The sequence below is a fragment of the Ixodes scapularis genome, unplaced genomic scaffold (assembly GCF_016920785.2).
Source record: "Ixodes scapularis isolate PalLabHiFi unplaced genomic scaffold, ASM1692078v2 PGA_scaffold10__122_contigs__length_95168666, whole genome shotgun sequence".
Taxonomy (NCBI): domain Eukaryota; kingdom Metazoa; phylum Arthropoda; class Arachnida; order Ixodida; family Ixodidae; genus Ixodes; species Ixodes scapularis.
Window position 1 is genome coordinate 80,348,997 of NW_024609836.1, and position 22,674 is coordinate 80,371,670.

The 22,674-nt window shown below is 42.5% G+C and overlaps 1 protein-coding gene across 1 annotated transcript; it reads right to left on the bottom strand.

The window, feature by feature from the left end:
* Positions 1 to 3,350: 3,350 nt before the first annotated feature.
* On the bottom strand, positions 3,351 to 5,807 carry LOC120845202 (boophilin-H2-like). Its single transcript, XM_040217011.1, has 3 exons — positions 5,741 to 5,807; positions 4,402 to 4,572; positions 3,351 to 3,382 (listed from the first exon to the last, which is right to left on the bottom strand). The coding sequence occupies exons 1-3, from the start codon at positions 5,805 to 5,807 to the stop codon at positions 3,351 to 3,353; spliced, it is 270 nt and encodes an 89-aa protein (XP_040072945.1).
* Positions 5,808 to 22,674: the final 16,867 nt, after the last annotated feature.

Sequence of the window (22,674 nt, forward strand, 5' to 3'; positions counted from 1 at the left end):
ACGGTGTTTGTTTAATGCTCTATTTTATTAGGTTTTAACGCCTTGTCGGGTGTTCCAGCCGCTATATCAAAGATGTTCTCCTGAGTCAGCGGTGGCGCACTTTCGGATTCCCTGAAATTAGAAAGGGGTTTAAGCCCGTTGGTTTCACTTGAGTGCGTGTGCAATGTATAAGAGCGCCGAATTTAACATTAATTATGTTGCAATATTCGCCAAACAGACTGCGCACAACGTGAGCAATCAGAGAGTACACCTATTCTAGAGGTGCAGCTATAACGAACGTGCTTTTTATAGGGCATGTTTGTTAGATACAATACATTACACCTTCAAACGAGAAATAATACAGGCGTCCGGTTTTGCAGTGACAAGTTTAAAAGTATAAGATGCACTAATACAAAGTATAACATATTTTGGTAAAATTACTTTGCTGAAGCACTTAGCGTTATTTAACTTGGTATAACATAAGCCCGTGGACTTCAATGCCAAAGGAACGAAGTAATTATCGGTTTCAGTTGAGCTAGTTGGTATAGGAACAATGATAATGGTCGAGCAGCTTGAACTTTATACGATTACGCAGAAACAGCATGAGAAGCACACACGAAGCTGCAGTAATGGTGGGGAAACAACTTGAACATTAAACGATTACACAGACACAGAAAAATAATCGATTGCACAGACACGAAACAATCACTGAATTTCAAAGTGGCACGGTGTAGTCGTACTGACGTCAATGATTGCGCCTTGGCCCATTAATATATTAAAGCGTTTACTCAAAATTCGCGTCGTCGTATTCACAGTGAGCTGCGTCTCGAGTCTCATGACGACAGCTATCGCAATTCATGGACAACCAACAATAGTGGTTTCTACAGCCAAATGTCGTCGTGCTTCACGGGTGAAGAATTAAATATACAAGCTTTACGAGCGTAAAAGTTTGAAGCGCCTAGGGAACATTTTGCTTCATATTAAATATAACGTAGGGGTTCGGGGTGTTTAGAAATCTTATATAAAAGCACTGCGGTTTAGACGTTTTGAACTTAGGATGCAAATCATATTTTTGTGATATATTCCGGAGTACCACAAGGGTCGATCCTTGGACGTTTGCTTTTTAATATTTTTATAAACAGTCCTGCAGCTTGTGTCAGTAATTCAAAAAAGCGACAGTTCGCTGATGACGTGAAACTTTATCGTAGTATCCACAAGCCTGCTGACTGTGAACGGTTCCACAACGATGTCGATGCGATTCGGCTGTGGTGTTTTACAAGCTTGCTCCTTTTAAACCCCTTCCAAAACTAAGGCTGTATCTTTCGCCCTTAAGGAATATGTTATTGTTCATTTCTTAAAATTACACGGCTCAAATACTGAAGATGTTCTGTGGTACGCGACCTTTGTGTTTTGATTGACTCACAGCCTAATTTTAATTGCCATGTTTCAAAAATTATCAATTATTCATTACGCATCCTAGGCGTAAATGCACGCATTACTTGTAGTTTCCGCAGTTTTACCTGCATACTGCACGTACTTTGGTCGTTAGTTTTATCAAGGTTGAAGTTCTCCTGTCCTGTGTGGAATACCCTCGGACTCAGTCAAATGGTAAGGATAGAGTGCGTACAGTGACGAATTGTTAGAATTATCTATGATCGCAACATTGGACCTAGAGTTTTTTTATGAATACGTACGTCAATTGGAGACACTTGTTAATTGTCTCTTTCGAATAGACGACTAATTCGCGACATGTTATTTTTGAAATATAAACTGCTCAACGCTGCTACTCATTCTCCCGTGTTAATGAGTAGAATCTCACTTCATGTTCCCCAGTGTCGAAATTGGTCTACGGTTTCTGTTTGCCCTTTAAAACTAAAATCTATTAAACCGTCGACTCGGATGTAGACCAGCTATTAAAAGTGTTTTAACCCTGACCTGGAGTTTTTCACTACCCTTACATGTTTAAAAAAATAAGTGTAATACTGAGTCGCACATCGCAGAGTCAAAATATTTCTGATCCGATAGTCTTCCACTTCGTGCAAGTGTAACCCTCCTAAGCAGGGTATCGGAACAAAACGAAAACTAAAAACGAAAAACGAAAAAAACGATATTTTTTGGCGGAACGGAAACGTAATCGAAACGTTATTTATTATTTTGTTCCGGAGTGAAACCGAAACATTTACTTATCGGTTTTCGCTTCAAGGGAAAATATCAGGTATTTCAGTAATTCGTTTCACGCAGCGAAGAGACTGCCGTTGGTTTGTACCATAATTAAAGAGAAAACAAGCATCGCCCCCGCGTCTAAGCTCCGGGCGAACAAGCATAGCAAAAACAAAGACAAAAACTACTACGAGAAACAAAAACATGACGCAAGGCACCATTGCTTCCCACCAATGAGAGCGCGGTGGCGCGACGCCTTCACACGCTCGCAATGCTCTCCTTGGCTCTTGCGCCCTCTCCCTCCATGCTTTCTTCGGACGACACAGACAGACAACAGATCACGGCAAGCGCGGGAAGTTTGTGACCCGGCGTTGTAGAAGTCCATCTGTTGTTTTTCTACGGATACGGCAGTCTGAGACTCTGTTGCAAAATGTACTTCTTCATCCCTATGGGCCTTCAGGGCCTTCTCGGCGCTGAAATTTATTTTATCGGACCAGAGGTCTTGCCTTTCACCGAGCACACGTGATGACGTGCTGCTTCTGAGATCATGCTCGGTGCCTTGATCATGATCTCATTCTCAAGGCAATGAACATGATCTCAGAAGCAATGTCGTTTCCGCGGATTCCTCTAGAGCACCTGAATTATCTATTTTTGTGTAAAAATAAACGTTACGTTCCTTTTAATTTTTGCTGCGATTTTTTTTTTTTTTTTTTTTTTATAGAAAGAAATTGTTACGAACCGCTACGGAGCATTATTTTTTCGTTCCGGAGAGGAAACGGAACGGAACTTTTTTTGTATGGAACGAAAATGAAAACGGAACGAAAAACATTTCGTTCCAACACCCTGCTCCTAAGGCCTTAGCAGCTGTCTGGAACACAATAAAACACACACACGTATACATGTTTATATATATATATATATATATATTACAGCCGATTGGCCTAATACAACTAGGAACATATATTTAATTGAAAAGAAAATAATTTGGTCAAGAAATTCACTACGCAAGTACTTTTTTATGATAAAAACAGGCTTCTTACATAAGAGTAAATGCTGGTGAAAATCAAGCCGCACACATTCACTACAAGACCTTTAGATTTCATGATGCAATGCACAAGAAACGAATAACAGCTGCTCGTATGACGGATATGGTTTTGTTTAGCTCGCGACATTGGTTGGTGAGAGTTACCGAATCACTGGCGAGTAGACTTTCAGGGCTTCGGGGAGTTTGGCTTGTGTTTACCTGCGCGAGAATACAAGTGTTACTCGGCGTCAAACCGCGTCTGTTTTTCTTTTTGTTTTTATTCCTTGATTTGTGCTAGAGAAACATAAATTAAACATAATTGCTTGGGGGCCGATGAGTGCAACCCCTGAAATAATCTTACCATCTATTCTTATAAGATGCCAGTAGGAGTTGCTAGTCATTAGAACCTTCCTAAAGCTTGCAGAATGCACTGCTTGGTACCAAAGCCTGATTTGGCCATATTTATGTTTAAGTGCACTTAAAGAGTAGTAGCAAGAAGAGCATTGACGTTAGGCAAACAATGATCACGGTGAACAACGGTAAAATCGTTATTTCATATGCCATACACAATAGTATTTTTAATGATATGCTCAAACCTTTAGCACTCTAATGATTGCGTTTTCGCGTTCGCCTCTCATAATATAAGTTCGTTATTCCCCTGTACACTCTAAGAAATGCCATCACGTCCACTTACCCGCACAATGTTCGAAGAGCCAATCTCTGCGATCTACGAAATAAGCTCAGCGAATGATGAGGCGGAACATGCGTTTATACCTTAAAATGAAGTCTGCGCTGTGGCATTACTCACTGCAAGCATGACGCTCTGCATTGCGCAATGCCACAGTGGACACTTCATATTTAAGTCTAAATACATGTTCCGCTTCATCATTCGCTGAGCTGATTTCCTACATCGCAATGATTGGCTCTTCGAGTGTAATGCGGGTAAGTAGACGCGCAAACATTTCGCAGGGTGTGGTAGAAGGCTCTTGATGTAGTGCTATGCTGATATAGTAAGAAATGCACAACCTAATCAAGCAATTTAAATTTTTAAGACTGCGCCTAATTATATGATACAATAATGCTTCTGTAAACAGACTGCGTAAAGCCAGTTGCAAAATCCACGTAAACGTGGTTCTTGTTTAATACGTGACACGTCACAAAGCTCCGTAGCAAAACAACACCATAGATTGTGGCCCGTGTTGAATGGAAGGAACGAAAAGAAAATGCGCAAAACTTACCGTAAGGACAGGCCTCCATGCAGGAACGTCTGGACCCAAAGTCATTGCGACCAGCTCCACATCCAGTGTATTTCTCGCATTGGTCGGTGCGGTGGTTAAAGTAGAATATCGGTTTAATCGGTTCACCAGGGGCGCAGGATGGCTCCGCATGTGGTGCTCTGCAGATATTCTCTGAAGAGAAATTCGGTGATATATTGAATATGAATGAAATTATTATAGATAACAATTTAAGAAAGACGCACAAACGAAAAACGGTTTCGTCCTGAGATCAACTCTCCCCTGATATGTTATGTCGAGCACCACTCATGTAGCATTCAAACTATTTCATAGTATTGGTGTTATAAGGCACGGGGAAATGAATTTGTCTGCGAATAGGGAAAAAACACTCTAATTTCGTCCGGCAAACAGTTTCTGTTGTTTTCAGATCGTGGCCTTTACGTAAATTCGAATACCATTTACGATTGTTTTACCATGTTATCACAAGCGCTGATTGAATTTCCTTAAATAGAACCATATTTTTAAATACTGCAAGTTTTACATTCTGTAAAATCTCTTCATTAAATGCGTTCACGGAGAACACCAGTTAGAAAATGAGGTGGCATCGGAAAAAACCGAAAATAAAACGGCCCCACTCCCCCTCCCCCGCCCCCCCCCCCCCCCCCCCCCGGTGATAATAAAATTATCAACATTTTGTCAGTCTTTTTTGGTCCCGTGTTAGTTTTTACCTTGTAGAGGTACCAATGCTCTTGTCAGTCTGCATAAAAGCAGTTTTTTGCATTTGTTTTTTCCCCTTCCTCTTGATAAAATAAACATTGTTTGTTGTGTTTCAAACTAGCGAAGCAGTTACAAGGACCGATGGAATTTTGTATCCTCTAGTATGCATTATATACTAATAAACTTGAAAATTTAGTTTGTTTCCGACATGCCCTTTCCGACCAGGCCACTTTACATGTAAAACTCCGGTTCTCGCAGAAAGACCAAGCAACTAAATCTGGCGCCTGAGGTATACGAAATTTTATCGTTGGTTTACGTTGATTCGGTACAAAGCAATAGAGCTCGATGTAAGAGCTCGACAACTGTGATGCATTCATATTAAAAATAGCGCAAAAGGGACGGGACAAAAAGACGAAGAAGCACACAGGACAAACGCTAGCGTTTGTCCTGTGTGCTTCTTCGTCTTTTTGTCCCGTCCCTTTTGCGCTATTTTTAATATGAATGACCACTACCAACTTGCCCAGCAAACCAAGCTTTTACAACTGTGATGCAGATTGCGAGCCTAAGCAAAATATCTTAGAGCTGGAGAGTCATAAAAATGCAACAACATCGGTAACAGACTTACCAGGCAGCACCGCAATAGTGCACACCACTGTAGCTAGGAAGCAAACGGCTGCAAAGGTTGCCTTCATTTTAGACGTTAGATGTCAACGATGCAGTTACGGGTTTCGGAGTGAGTTTATATAGTGCTTCGCCGGTGTAAAAAAAACCTTATTTTTATCGATATTTTTTTCGTAGAAAAAGACACGGCCTGTCACACGCATTGTTCTCAAGGTCCGTGACAGCTAGCTAATCACAACAATTGAATTTCGCACTGCTTATGAGAGATATTGACAAAATATTTGCGTCACAAGCTGCGGAAATTTTTTCCCACCTGCCGGGAGGCCATTACTCTTTTTTATTGTCTTTTCTGAACATTGGCAAAAGATTTTGAAGGATAACAGAAGGAAAGCCTCAAGAAAGAGAGGAAGTTAATCACAACTTTAAAGAAAGCAATTTTTATTGAGGCACTATACCAGTGGTACCAAACTCATTTGAGTGTGGGTTCCACACGGGTAAGGTCGAGAGGGGGAGAGGCCGGGTGGGGGGGGGGGGGTCTAACGTTTTAAAGAGAATAGACCTCGTGCTCCTTGCATTTTATAAACTCTCAGTTTTTCCAGTGGTATTTTTAGATCTCATTGTTTATATGTCTACTTTGGACCCTGACCTGATGTGATGACATGTATTAAAATGACACCACCCGTCAACCTGTTTGTATTTTTAATAGAGTAAGAGAGCAACTACAGTGTCGTTCCAGTTGATCAATTCAATCAGGAATTAACCGAGCTCAACGTTTCTCTGAAAGAAAAGAGAAATAGATCTGACATTCCTTGCTATTCTGATAATTTTTTCAATGCGAGGATCCCGAGCATCTAGCTTTATTTTTGACAGATGTCCAGCTGATCGAGAGTTCGCGCAGCCGAGATGCATTCTTCAATGAAGAGCTCGCGCTTGCATCGTAGTAGCGGAATCGTTGTACATTTCAAGAAGCTGTGGAGCAAAAAATACAGCGAAAGCAAAGAAAAAACGAGCACAGGTAAGTATAAACTAAGCGAATACGTTAAAAGGTCACAGCTACGTTTTGACTGAAAATGTATCGGCGAGATGAGATCAGCATGGCCCATGCCATTTTGGCGTTCGAGAGTTGCTAACCGGGATTCGTATCAGTACGGATAAAAAGCAGTATATCTTTTCGCTAACTGGATTATAAAACAGAAAATCTAACTGGATTTCTCGCTGGCAACCTGAAATCTAGTTTCAGACAATTGTCTGCAAACTGGACTTCAGGTTTCCAGCAAAAAAGGTTAATCCGCTTTCCTCTTCCAAAATTCAGCTATCGAAAGGTTATACTGGGCTGCATGCCGAGTGTTTCTTTCGGCCCGCAAGCCGAATGTTTCTGACCTCTGGGCTCGACAGATCAGTTTATCATATATTAAATACTTGTATTCGCTGGAAAGATAATCCTACGTTGTAAACCTTGCCAGTGACGTATTCTCTAGGAGCTTACAGTTTGCAGTTTTTTTTTTTAAAGGTTTATATATTATGGTTAGTGCAGTAATGCCAGATTATACTTATGGGATCCTTAAGTTTAATCTGATGATGAATATTGTGCTTTAGTCATGCCTGAACATTAATTCCTAAAAAGTCGCTTCACAATTTGTAGTATGAACATCTGTACCCGTTCATATTTGACATGCGAACTGCAGCTGACAAGAGTGTTGATGTAGTGTTCATTCAATTTTTCTAATCATCAATGCTCTGGAGAACATTGATAAAACATAAATAGCGTATACAGGTTTGATTTTAAACAAAACAGACCAAAAAATGAGTGCGAATTACGCAAGTGCCGTCTTTACCATGTATCTATCTTTGTCGACAGACATTAGACGAGGGAATACTTGTTATGAGAAGTTGACCAACTAACTGTATCTGCTAATTAACTCTTGTATTCTTTTCTTGGGAGGTCATGTTGCAATTTCAGTAATGACAGATATTACCATCAGAGACAAAGCCAATCAACATAATTAAAAAATAAAGGTAAAAGATCGGGCAATTATGTTATGTGATAGCCTTACTCTGAAGCAGATGGAAGGGAGGTTTAAAAAATCAGTTGGCCTGTATCTCGACATATTTTTCAATGCAAAGACGCATAAGGACCTGTGCCCATTTAGAGCCATTGTTGCCGAGAGGGGCCCCTTGGCAGCGTCAGATGGCTTCCTAACTCCAGAAGCAACTGTCGCCCTTAGCTATCGGAGACCCTTACCAGGAGGCGGTAGTAGAGTTCTATAAAACATATAGAGGCAGGAAAGTGGTCGGCCTTCAGTGTGGATGATGAAGACTTGCTTTATTCTTTGCCCCACGACCAGCTGTTACCCTCGGTGAGGTCATGCATTGAACCTAAGGGGAACTTGGATACAGAAACGCTAGCGGTGTCGCCCTGGAAGGCTTCCTTGGGCTCTTACAGTTTTATTTGAGCTCTATGATGGTTGGCAGGCGCGATAAGGTGGTTCTTAGGAAGAAACGCGTGAGCATTGGGTCATGGGTGCGCAAGTCTTGAGTGATATTTTCTTTGCTGGGGCAGACAGAGCTGCAAAAAGTACCATATGTTCTTCTGCGGTAAAAAAAAGTGTTCCGTTCGTGGATGACTTTTTAGTCCGCTGTAAAGGAGCTGATGGAAGTGACACTCGGAATATGGTCTTGGATGCTTTTAGTAAGGGTGCTGTGGCACTCAGTTTCACGTTTGAGGAACCTAAAGAAGGTCTACTCCAATTTTTGGACATGACGGTCAGCCGGGGTGTAGAATCATATGTGTTGGTCTTACAGACCCTGTTCTAAGAAACTTATTCTGGACTAACGGTCTTCGCATTCCAAAGTTGTGAAGGCACGGATTGCTCTCGCCTGTCTTTCTTCGGCTTTTAAGACGTTGTCTGTCCACGCGTCGAATGACAGTTTCCATGAGCAGGTAGGGAGGCTAGTGATGTCGGGTTTTAGGGTGAGCCTTTTGACGAAGGTAGCAAGTTCGCTTTTGAAGAAGTCCAAAGGTGTGGAGAAGGCTAAAGGGAAAATTGACAGAAAACGCATGGTCATAGTTCCGTCCTTATGTCGGGTTTCTCATAACCTGAAGGGAGGGAAGTACGGCATATCAGTAGTCTTCTCGGTGCATCAAAAATTGAGCAAATTGTGTTCTAGGGTTGGTGACGGGGCTAGTCACCAAAAAGGCATCCTCCTACAGCGGACTGAGAACGGTTCGTGACGTGTGTTTCGTCCATTTTTTTACGAAATCCCCTTCTCTTGTAATATGTTTTAAGTGGGGCAGTCGGGGAGGTGTCACGATGACAAGCCTAGAGAGCATTCCTGTTCACTGGGGGCCACTGTTGGGGGATAATTGGCAACAAATTGCAGTACAGGGTGTCATAAAAAGATTAACCGTTTTTTTTTTCCGCAAAAATAAACTAGTCATAGTCGAACGCTCATTCTCCGCCCAAAGCCAGCCCTAGAGGTCACAACCAGATGCCAAAGTGTCAGCCCGAACGGACACCTTATTCAAAAGCTATGTGAATTTTTGAAAATTTCAATGGGAAAATGGCGGCCGATTGAGTTTTCGAATACATGCAATACATGCATACAAAACGGGCAAAAATGGGCTCCATTTTTTCATTGAAATTTTCAGAAAATAATTAGTTGCTTTTGAATAAGGTATCGGATCGGGCTGAAACTTTGACATCTGGTTGATACCTATAGCGCTACCTTTGGGCGGAAAATGAGCGTTCGGCGATTCCTAGTTTATGCTTGTGATGAAAAAAAAAAACTCTACTTTTTCTATGACAACTTGTGCATGCGAGTGCGTTCCGGATTTCCGTAAAGTTTATGTCCTGGCCAAACACAGCGCAAAAACAACAAGAAATTATAAAACTATTTTTTTATTTCCTTTTGGGGGATCTATGTGTCGGCGCTTCGTCGGTGGCTTTGTCAGAAAAAGAGGTTTGCCTTTATATGAAAGGTGGTTTTTGAGAATACTCAGCACTTATATTAGTGTCGTGCTTGATATATGAGTAGGTGGTGGTTTTTGGTGTCTGTTATCTGTTTTGCATATGCGTTTTCCTATAATCTGTTTAGGGGCGAAGCTCCTTAGGGGCTAGCCCACTGATCTCTATTGTAGTAGGCTGAACCGCGGACCGCGGCCTCGGTCGCCACCGGCGGCCATTGATTGACACCAGCCAATGCATGGGACTCTATGGGATGAACGAGGAAAAGTGACGTTTTCCCCTGTTTCTAAGCTGTTGTTAGCACTGAAACTCTTTGGATGCTTTTCGATAAGCCCGTCAAATAGCTTGCGTACAAACATTAAAACTGACAGCCCTCGCAGTTCTTGTAAATAAATATTTTGTGGTCGAGAGTGACTCCACTGTAGTGCAGCTCAATAAGGCGAGAGTTACCTAAAGTTACCGATGAGTCGGTGGCGGTTTCGTTGAGTTGGGTTTAGCAGACGACAAGCTCGAAGGCTTTGCTACGTTGAATTCGCTCAACCCCGGCAAGTCACTGTCGAGATGGAACTTCTTTGTCATTCATCAACTTCTGGGCTTTCCTAAGGACGGTCTTATTGACGGCAAGTTCCTTTGTTTACTCCACTACGAGAGCAAGCTGGCCAGCTCAGCCGTAGGTGCTCCGGTACGTTTGACTTTTTTATTCGGCGAACGAGCGTTTGACAAGTACCGATTCGATTTCCAAACACCCGACATAAGGATCTCAGCGCACCATAAAATACTCGCCTCCGAGCACTGCGTACGTGCTTCAATATTCTTACTTGTGTGCGTTTCTCCCATTGACTTGTGTGTATCGCCTGGTGTCAAGCAATGGCCGCCGGTGGCGACACCGACGGGCTCCCGATCCGCGAATCAGCCTACTAAAATAGAGATCAGTGGGCTAGCCATGACCGTATGTCCGTCCGCCGTCGGGTGCACGTGCTCCTGCTCGTCAGCTAACGCGCTCACGTGCTCACGACCACGTGAGCACGTGCTTTAGTGCTCGTGTAGGGCGAAAAAAAAAACCGCGTCTCCACGTGGTGAATGATGTTGATTGGGGCGAAGCTCTGGTGGTGCTTGTCTGCGTAGACGGTGAGCCGCAGCATGCCGAGCCTTTCGTTCGTTTTCATCCATGTCAGAAAGAGAAGGTGTGGTATGGAACCTGGTTATATACGCATTTGAGCATTTGACCGCAGCGTGAGATGGATGAAAACGAACGAAAGGCTTGGCATGCTGCCGCTCAGCGTTTACGCTGACAAGCACCACCAGAGCTTCGCCCCAATCAACATCATTTACCACGTGGTGATGAGTTTTTTTTTTGTTTTTTTTTTTGCTACTAAAACTTCAGTTCCGAACACAGCTTCGTCCTGTAGGGTTTTTTTCTTCTCTTCCTCTTTGTTTTTGGCTTTTTTTTTTTCCATCATTTTCTTTGTTCATATTCAGGTGCAGTGTAAACAATTATTGTTGCGTTGTACCTTCCGAGGATCCTTTACGCTTTGCCTGACGGACGTTGCCCCCTTCATGTATATTTTTGATGATTTCTTCATTATGATTTACGTCAGCATGAAGCAAAATTACGAAGACAAAGAAAGTGTTTTCAGCGACTGTCAAGCTTCTTTACACGTAATACTATTGTGTTTTCCTAGAAGAATAATGATTGTTTTCGATTGAATGTCAACCCAAGGTGAACGAGCCTTTACATTACGTGAATTCGCTAGGCTCAGTTGTTTTTTACAGCATGCTACTGTTATAATATTCTTTTCCGACGACAGCAGCGATTTTAATCTTTCTCTAAAAAGCTAAGACTAAAGTCACTGTATTCTGGGAATATAGGGACCTTGACCTCCTTGCCCGATAGTCGGACACAATCAAATACTAACATACAGAAAACTAAACCACGCGAGCTGATTGTCTGGTTGCTCTTTGCCTTGACAATCGCCATCGGGGTCCGTCCAAACCTCCGAAGCTTGGAAAGGGTCGTTCTGAACGAGTCCAAGTTCGCTTTTGAGCATCATCGTCCTGAAAGCGGCTCATTGCCAAGATAAGCGTCTTTGGCACTACGTATGCAATCAAGTTATCAATAAAACTTATCTCCGCAGAAATCTCAAAATTATATTGCTCTTATTATGTCTTTAAAGACAAATTATTTTTCAATGCTTCCAACCACCGAGGCCGCACGTCGTGCGGCGTCGGGGCTTGGAGGCATTGAAAGTTCTCTATAAATATGCCCGTCACCAGCGAATTTAAATCGGCTCACAAAGAATGTTGAGGTCAATGAGAAACTGCTCATTTCATGAACCGAAATGGCGACATTGAGGAGAGCTTGGCGTATTTTCCCCAGGATCCAGTGTCAATTTATCTACGACAGCTGAACGCAACGAAAGTACACACACGCGCATCCGTGCACAGACACGCATGCTCATGCGTGCACACACACGCTCACAGACGCGCGCATGCGCACGAACATACATACACGCGAACACGCAGATGCACGTGAAGAATCATGCGCGCACTAACGAACGCATACACTAGTAATGCAAACTATCGACAGTAGTATCGATACTATCAATAGTGGAAGCCGAAATATAACTATGTATAGTGAAAAGCTATCCATAGTGCTATCGATCGTCGACTACCTTAAACCGATCGATATTACTGTCCAACGTACACCATTGATTCTACTATCGATACTAGAGTATCCTAAAACTATCGATAGTCAATTATCGTGAAACTCGATAGCATACTATCATTAGTCAACTATCGTGGAACTGTTTATTGTCAAATATCGAGAAGCTATCGATATTCAACAATCGTAATGCTATTGATGGAGTCTTATTAGGTGACAGACGAAGAACTTCCACGAAATGTAGTGTATGTAGCTCGGCGTAAAACACAACTGCATTTCTGAACTTCCGCGTAATTTTCGAGGAACCTTCTAAAACCTTTCGGAAAGCAATCACAAAACTGTGTAAATCTCCAAAGAAACTATTGACAATACAGTATGAAGATATATGTTGTGTATTATTGAAAAACTATGAATAAAAATTGCCGCATCTCCACCTGGTGAAGGATGTTGATTGGGACGAAGCTCCGGTGGTGCTGATGATACTGATTTTGGTCATAGGTAGTGCTGATGGTGCCGTTTTCTTTAATGTCAATAGGGAGAATGCGTGGTCTTCTTCTTTTTCTTTTTGTAAGAAGACAGATGGAATGGCAACTCAAAAACCCCTATTTTTTTTTTTTTTTTTTTTTTGCTTTCGCTGCTGAACTCACGAGCAGGAGCTCGTGATCTCACAAGCAGGGGCACGCCGGACGGCGGACGGACATACGGACATGGCTAGCCCCTAAGGAGCTTTGCCAATAAAATATATGAACTTGATAGGCTGTCACTTTCTGCCGCATGTGTTTTAAATACTGGAGTGCCTCCAGGGTCCAATCTGGGGCCGTTGTTACTCAACATTTTTGTCAATGATTTGGTAGACTGTGTTCAGCTTTCAAAGGTGCTGCAGTTTGCAGACGACTTCAAGATTTATCGCGAAATTCAATCAACTGCTGACTGCCTAAGGATGCAAGACGATGTTCAGGCAATACTAAACTGGTGCTTGAAAAATAATATGGTACTTAAACCCAGTAAGACCAAGGTTGTTTTCTTTACCCGTAACACAAGCTGCAATGAGTGCTCGTATAGCGTGTTAGGTTCAGCTATCGCGAGGTCAGATATTCTCGTTACCTGGGACTGCTGTTTGATTTCCGCCTTTCGTTTACTGACCATGTTTCGAAAGTTGTATATGATTCTTACCCAGGTGCTAGGTGTTATTTCCCGAATGACGGGGAATTTTTGTTCTTAATCTCGCATGATTCATCTATTTCGCGTCTTTGTTTTGTCTAAACTTGAGTTCTGCTCAGTCGTATGCAGCATTATCGGATCGACTCAATCATATATTTTAGAAAAAAAAAAATCAGCGTCATATCGTGCGTATTGTTTACGATAGATGAATTGGGAGGCGCATTTATTTTCATTATCAATACTTTCTTGATCTGCTTGACCTGGTGGCGAAGCACAAAAGAAGATTAGCATGACACATTACTCTTTTTGTATAAGACAGTGAACGCTACAATGATGCACCTTTACTTTTAAGTGCGATTTCTTCCAGTGTTCTTCAAAAGCGTATAAGATTTTTATTTCTTTCCTACCCGCAGAAAGTTGGTGTTCAGTCCCGGATGACACGCCTTCAGCTTCTTTATAATCGCGATAGGAGTGATTTAGAATTGTTTTCGCCCCTATTAAAGTTTAGAAGATCATTGTTGGCCGCTAGACCAATATCTGTGCTCTGTTGTTCTCCGATGTTCTCCGTCGTTTTATTTTATTTCCTTTTATCTTTTCTAAAAAACACCTTGTTTGTTTGTCTGTATCCGTTATTTTATTGTTTGTAATATGTGCGAACTAATAAGACCTCGGGTTGTTTGCGTGCACATTATGCAGAATAAATAAAAAAATATTTCCCGACCTTCGAGATTTCGTTAAAAATAATCATCGGCAGAAAAAAAAAAGATTTTTAGCACAGGGATTATTTTCACCTATCAGTGTTCAAGGCTATGAAAAGTATTATGTGTCAACTGAATAGTGAAGGCAACACGAGCGTGACAAAAAAACTTTTGAAAGCCTGATACTAAATATATTGAGCGAGAATTTTCCCTTGCTCCAAGAGAACAACAAATGCTGAATATACTAAATAGTTTTACAAATTCGTGCATACTAAAGTGCGCCTGATATCTGAACCTCAAGGATATACATAATACATATGCAGGAAAACTAGCAAAAACCGACATTTCTGTTTCACCTGTAAATTAATATTACGAGATACAATTCTGTGTCTTGTTTCCTTTCAAGTTCACGTATGACATTCATAGTCAATTTTTCGATTGTGATGCATCTGTCATACAAAAGCGCCCAAACCCACCTACTCGTACACGTTCGCACACTCTCAATCTCAGAGACGTGGTTGTAGACAATGAGGTTTTCTTGTAATACGTGATATATGGGAGCCCAGGCAACTACCCAGAACAGAATTGGCGGCTCGAAATCTGTTTTCTTTCCGCCCAAAAACTGTGGATAGAGAACGGGTCGGTTTAAGTTGCGCTCACTTTCTTCTCTTTGGTCATGGGCCGTTTTCTAAGGTTTCGACACACAGACACAACCACCAAATTTAATCAGTCATTGGTCATTGAAGGCTCGCACCCAATATTAAAAGAAAACATTTGAAACCCAATTTGTGTGGCGTCTAAAAAGCTGCGAATACGTTGATTGAAAAAAAAATAAAAAAAACAGTTGCACAGAAAACCGCAAGCGTTGTGTGTACACTGCGTAATTTTCAACATGGCGTCGTATCGCGTATCATGGGACTTGCGGATGGCAGCGGACGACGGGCATGAAAATTCTAGTTCAGAACGGTCGTTCGCGGTACCGGCGAATCTATCTTCCTTCAAAAGAGAAATTTTGGACCGATAAAAAGATTTTGAATTCATCCCGTACGACACGCCCGACTACCAAGACGATTTGCACGAAGACGTCGCCGAGCCGGCGACCCCTTGTCGTGGCTGAAGACATCGCTGGCGCAAGCGTAAAGGACATAGTGCGTACTTCGAGATGAATATGCACGTGTACAATTTCTTTACTATATTTGACCAATGCGTGGTGCTGCCGCACTTCGAGCCTGGAGTGCCTTTGCTGGAGGGAAATCGGCAACGAACCTTCCGACCTACAGTCGATTGGCGGTATTACTACGAGTAGTCCCGTCAGGCATGGCGAACACAATGTGAAAGAAGTAGAGATTGTATTTGCTAAGTGTGAGGCAAAGCCCGAGTGGTTAGGCATTTGTAAGAGGCTGCTCGATAAGCGAGCTTTTTCACATGTTCTGAAAAAGTACTGCAGAGGATTTTGAAGTGACTTGACATTTTCGCTTTTTGAAATATATAAAAAGAGAAAAATCCGTGAGTAGCTCAGTTGAAAGGTTTCCGCTTCGCACACACCGGACCCAGGTTCAATCCCAATTGTGGGCGTGTTGTTTTTTTTTTTTGTTTTTTTTTTTTTCTGTCAAACATTTTTCGATGTCTACTTTTTTTTTTTAATTATTTCTGAAAAAAACAATCCCGTGCCCGCAACCCGTGCGCTCGCAAAAGTCACGTATTGAGGATCCATTACAGATCCCGCCGAGGCAAGACAAACAAGTAGAGAAACGAGCTGGGCCAAGCTAACACGTGGAATGCGCAGTGTTTCCTTGACTTCTGTATTCTTTGTCAGCCGATCTTAATTCGCTAGTCACGGGTAGTTTTCGGACCTGTACCGTACGCATTACAAGTAATCAAATTACTTGTAATCAACTACTTTTTGGAGTAATTTTGTAATCAGTTGATTACTTTTATTAGGCAGTAATCACAAGAGTGATCTGATTACTTTTTTAAGTAATAAAATTACAATTTGTCCACGGGACACCCCCCCCCCCCCCCCAGGCACACGCCTTTTTTTTATGAAATGAAAAAATTAATTTTTTTTTCAAACGGAAAAAAAGAAAGATTTCTGCGGATTTGTAGGAAACGAGGTCAATTCCTTTGTATGTATAGTTTCTGTGGAATGTCCGTTTTTTTTTTTTGTTTTTTTTTTCGAGCTGGGACTGGGAGTGGGAAGCCCCAGGGAAGCCACAGTGCGTGACAAAGGCCATTCAGGGCGAAGTTTGAGGAAGCAGAACGTAGCTTTGTGAGTCCTTCGTTCAAACTAGCCCCCTCACGCACACACACGCGGAAATAAATAAAAAATAAAAAAATCCTGCTTAGGGTACCTGCTCGCAGCCCGTAGGAGAACCAGAACCGAAGAATGCCTAAAGCGGATGCAAAATATAACAAAGGCAGTTAAAATATTTCCCCATTTCCCCTACGTGGTGTTTGTGACAAGCAATGTTTCGAGTTGAGAAGTGGTCGGGGCGATCTCTTCCGCTAATGGATACTACACATGATCCGTTTCAAATCCTGGAGCTGCTGCTCTTTTGTATAACATGTGAGCTCATCCACATGTGAATAATAAAATGAGCGACGCAAACTTTGAGCGACAACCCTTGCTCAAGCTTAACAAGATCTAGAACCCCCTCCGCCCCCCCCCCCCCCCCCCCCCCACACACACACTGGCGAACGCCCAAATCATTAAACGTCTTCAAACGAATGCTATGCTTGTGTCCGCATTGTGAAGGTGCAACGACCACGAAGAGGGAGCCAGTTTTCCTTCATCAATACTTGTGCAAATGTGAAATATAGGTTTGAAGTAGTTCATTGTTATGAGCGCTAAAGATGTGTCTCCACACAAAAAAGTAATCGGAAAAGTAACATTTACTTCTTTAAGTAATGTCGAATTACTTTTGTCGTCGAGTAATCAAGTAATTTAATCGAATACTTTTTAGCCAAGAGTAATAGTAATTGTAATCGATTACTTTTTTTTAGTAACGTGTACAAGACTGGTAGTTTTATAGAGACGTTTTTCGTACGCCGAGATTTTGCTGTTCACACACCGGCGAAACAAGAGTACATCTTCGTACCGCCACCACATGCAACGTCAGTGGTTGGAGGCATTGAAAAATAACATTTTTGCCTTGAAATACGTAAGAGGAGCGAAATATCATTGTAAGATATCTGGAGAGATGACCACGATTGATAAGTTTATTGCACACATGTTGCCAAAGACGCTTAACTTGGCAAGGAACACTTTCCGTACGACGGTGCTGCCTGTCGATCTTCGCCTGGTTCAGAACGACCCTTTTGAAGCTTCGAAGCTTTGAAGAGACCCAAGTGACGATTGTCTTGTCAACCGAGAACGATCAACCAATCACTTTGCGTGGTTTTGTCTTCTGTATATTAGGTGTTTTGTTGAGTCGGACTATCTGGCAAGGAAAGCATTGCTCTATATTTCCCAGGGTTCTGTGACTTTAGTCGTAGCTATTGAGAGAAAGTAAAAAATCGCTGTGCCGCTGTCCTCCGAAAAGGAAATTTTAACACGAACATACTTTAAAGTAAAGCTGAGCCTGGCGACTTTGCGTAATGTAAAAGGACAAGCACCTACGGTTCGCATTCAAGCGAAAACAGCCATTGTTCTCCTAGGAAAGCACAATACGTTTCATGTGTAGAGAAAATTGACAGTCGCCAAAAATATCCGTTTTTTGTGTTCACAATTTCGTCTTACGCTGATTCAAAATTAATAAAAAATGCAGAAAAAAATATGCATTGAAACGGGCAACGTCGGTCGGCTAAAGCGCGAACAATCGTCGCAAGGTACAACGCAACAATGATTATTCACACTGCACCTGGAAGTGAACAAAAATATTTTTTTCGCCGAAAAGGTGAAAACAGAATAATCCACGTTGCCACCGAGACAGCGAGATATTCTTAAGGAACATTCATTCCTCCGGCAAACTTCTGCAACAATTTGTTTGATTATCATTACTGGCTAGAAGATAAAATTAAATAAAACATATTAAGATCTCCTACTCGAACAGAGGTCTGCACAAACCATCCCAAAATTCGTAACAAAATCGTCGACATCTAGCTTCAAGATAAGAGAACCATTGCAATATTTTCACTCCTCCCAGTTTATCCGTCTCTAAGGTATTTTAGTGAAAAAGAAACAAAACAGATAAGAATTGCATTTTAAGGGCGCAATATTTTCACGCTTTAGGTATTCGGACGTTCACCTTATTTTCGCGATGGCATATCTGGTGTCAAATTGTTCTACAACGCTGTCCTTTCTTTTTCTGCCTCCTAATTTCGGATGAATCAATTCTCATTGTGAGATTACTACAACCTACATTCCCAGCCCATCTATTAAGCGGTTTTACGTTAGACATAAGTAAACAACTCATTAGCGAGTTTTAGAATATCATAGAAAAGCTTTGCCTGCACAACTAAACAGCATCGTCGACACTGCGCGATTTTGCCGAGCTAAAACCGCGCTTTGAGTTGGTTCATGACGAAGAACATACTTCTTTAAGTACGATAATATTAAACTTGATATCAAACCATCAATACCACGCAAATGCTTTCCATAAGAAATAAATAATATATATATAGCCTACTATCGTAAAGGGATGCGCGTAGTTGCGATATACCCTTGCCAGCAAGGATTACATCCAGGCTGCTCTAACGTAGAACTTTCGTTTCTTTTGTTCTCGTGCGTTCGCAACTGCGTAGGTGCACCTGTGCATGCGTGCGTGCTCCTAATCATGCACATGAATGTACATATGCGTCGTGTACATGTGCGCATGTGCGTGCGCGTCTGTGCGTGTGTGCTTGTGCCTGAGCTCTCAGATATTTCGGACAAGGCCGAGGCAATTGCCAATCCCACACATGCACCTTCTTTTTGCTCGCATTCTTATCCCCCATATCCCATTGAGGTTGTCTTCAAATGTGTGGGTAGCAACTTGGCGTTATTAAGAAGGTATTTGAAAGCAAACGCCATGGAATATGGCGGTTGCTTTCAAATTTATAACCGCAAAAAGGTGTGTGTGCATCGGTTCGGAAATTCCTCTGGCATTGTAAAAAGTATAGACCGACACGCGGGCTTGACGTCACAGAGCTGCGGCGGCGCTGCGATCGCGCCGGAGCCGGGGGGTGTGGGCAAAAGCGCGCACGTTTCGCATGGGCGTCATAGCATTTCAGCATGTCGCGATGCTGTGTTGCCGTTAATTGCACCGAAATGTACAAGAAAAGCAGCGGAGTGAGCTCCACAAGTTCCCGGCAGACTCTGCAAGGCATAGAAGGTGGATAATATTCGTGAATCGAAAAGAATGGTCGCTTCGCGTGAACGACCGTTTGTGCGGCAAACACTTTCTTGAAGGCAAGTGCGGCTTCCATTTCAACCTCCGTCCCGAGGCTTGCTTATGTGCAGGGAAACCGTTGTCTGATCGAGACCACCCGGATTTTGTTCCCACGGTGTTCGCGCACAAAGCACCGGCCAAGCGCTCGTCAGAGGCTCGTTACGCCCGTGCTACCCAGCGGAAGGGGAACGGCGACAGAACGGCAGGGTTGTAGGCGTTACCGAAAAAAAGTAACGAAATACCTTACTCGTTACTTGCAAATAAAAGGTACGCGTTACTGAGCTACGTTACCTAAGAATAAAAGGAACGAGTTACCGCTAGCGATAAAAAGTAACGCACATTACTTCTTATTTTGAGTTACGTTTTTTAAATTATGATTTAACACATTTTACGGTTTTGACGATACAGGTAATATATCAAGAAACATTATGTTCATGCAGAAACTAAACATAATTACTTTATCTCTTTTTACGGTTTCACCTAAATACTTACGAGAAAAAACGCACAGAAAATCATGGCTTGACGCATAAAACACGTAAGAAATTGAAGTGTAATTTCTTTAAGGCTTAGGAAGTAGTAACGAGTAACGCAGCTACGTTACTTGAAATAGTAACATAAGTACGTTACCCGTTACTGTGTTGAAAACGTAACGAGTGGGTTCCTACGTTACTGAAAAAAGTAACGCGTTACCAAGAACGCCGTTACTTGTAACCTGTTACCGCCAAGACTGCAGAACGGACAAAGCGTTACTGCTTGTCTTGCCTTGTGGTCATGAGGGTAAGAAAAATATCATACCCTGACTTCAAGACGCTCTGTGTATTTATTTAACTAATAAATACACTTCCGCAGACTTACAATCTGCCGATTCCGCCGGGAGTGCGGAAACCGACTCGAAGTAATCGTAGGCCTCGAGAGAGTTGTACGCCTGCACCGTGTCGGCCGTGAACTGGCTTGGCAAAAAAACTAAATAAACGACGACGTGAGCCATCGACGTCGGTGGCTGCAACTTTACGTCGAAAGTCCAGCAGGTCTTGTTTATACGGCGTACGGATCCTCGTAGGCAACGCCGTCCACGCACAGTTTGTTTCGATACCGCTGCCCTTCAGACTCGGGCAGCAAGCTCAAATAGACGGGCATAGCATACGACATACGTTGTGAGGAAATACGGCGCACAAATAAAGATACAAGCGTCCCTACAACGTCAACAACGAGCGCACGCCATAGAGCGCAATGGCGAAAACACGGAGAGCCGGGCTGCTTTTGCCCACATAGCTACCGCGCATGCGCGGCCTTCCGGCCGTGTTGGTAAACACAGCTGCTCCGCGTGTCGGTCTATATGCGCATGTGCGTGCGCGTCTGTGCGTGTGTGCTTGTGCCTGAGCTCTCAGATATTTCGGACAAGGCCGAGGCAATTGCCAATCCCACACATGCACCTTCTTTTTGCTCGCATTCTTATCCCCCATATCCCATTGAGGTTGTCTTCAAATGTGTGGGTAGCAACTTGGCGTTATTAAGAAGGTATTTGAAAGCAAACGCCATGGAATATGGCGGTTGCTTTCAAATTTATAACCGCAAAAAGGTGTGTGTGCATCGGTTCGGAAATTCCTCTGGCATTGTAAAAAGTATACTTGAGATCTCTTTAACGCGAAATAGAAACGCCTTGAGGCGTGGTGAAGAGAGCTGCAGCGATTGTTAAGAAGTTGTGGATGATATTTTGTGTGTGTGTTTGACGATTTTATACCTAAAGACATGGTGAGACGTATTAAGAATATAATGTCGTAATTTAAGTTCTGAACAAAAAGGCCAAGTGAAGATCATTTCAGTTTTTAGAAACTAAACTCATCAAAGTAGGATGTCTCTGCAGGGCGCATAGGAAACCCAGTCGAAGCCACTCTTCCGCCATTACGTCAGACATTACAACAGGAGTTTTAATGTCGATGCTGAACAATGCTTTGAGGAAATAATATGCGGATCGTATACACTTGGCCTAGGACAGTCAGATTAATAGTTACAAAAGTCGGGGCACGAACCATGATTAGTGTCAAAAGTATGCTGGAAGCTCACCGTTCGCGTTAGTGAGGCACAGATAAACACAAATCTATTAGAGAACATCGTGGCAGTTTCCTTTTTTCATGTGGTTTCGAGCAACTTGAAGACAGTGGCGCAGCCGTTTGGCGTTTGAGTAGTGTTTTAATGAGACATACAATTCAAGTAGGTCGACGCCGCTTACGGGAGAAAACGAAAGGTGTGTAGAAAGCCTAAGGAAGGAAAGAGAAGGTGTGAGGAGGGGAATTCAAATTTGGGTAAGACTATTAAACGCATCAACACTTTGGAATCTGAGCTTAACAAATCCGTAACATCAAGCCCCAAAAAGTTAAAAATAGCGAAATGTTCGAGCGTATGCAATGGTTGTGCCCTCGGGTGAGGAACGCAATCGACGGAGCTAACAAACGTGATAATACAAAAAACAATCTGACTGAAATCACTAAAATGCATAGTAAACCAAATGTATTAGAAATCCGTCAACTGTTATTGACTAAGCCACGAAAAGGCTTTTTCATTTGCAACAGTGGTCCAAGTATTGTTCCGCTTTTTTATTCGGCTGAACACTTAATCGATTAACCTACCAATTAATCAATTAATGCTTTAATCGCGATTAATTTTTAAACAGGTATGGGCTAAATGTTAGAAAAAAAATTAAAAACGTTTACAAATCTCTGTAATGCGAAACTGGAGCGCAGCTCTTCAGCCAGAGGAGGGGAGGGTACAATGGGGAGGGTATGCCCCTCCTCTTCCTCCCTACCCTCTTCTCCCCCTACCCTCCTCCTCCTTTTCTCCTCCTCTCCTCCTGCCGCTGAATTTGATCATGGATGACGTGACACAAAGTCGCGAGGTCATTATTCCCGCTGAATTGAGCGGGGAAACTGATCTGGTGTTGGAGGTCACGTGATGTTCATTTTCAGCTAAATTTAGTGGGAAATTTTTCCCCGTTAAATTTAGTGTGAAATGTTTCCCCGGAAACGTTCCCCGCTGCGGGTGAACGTCTCATAATCAGCACGCGCGGATACGCCGATGCCGACGGC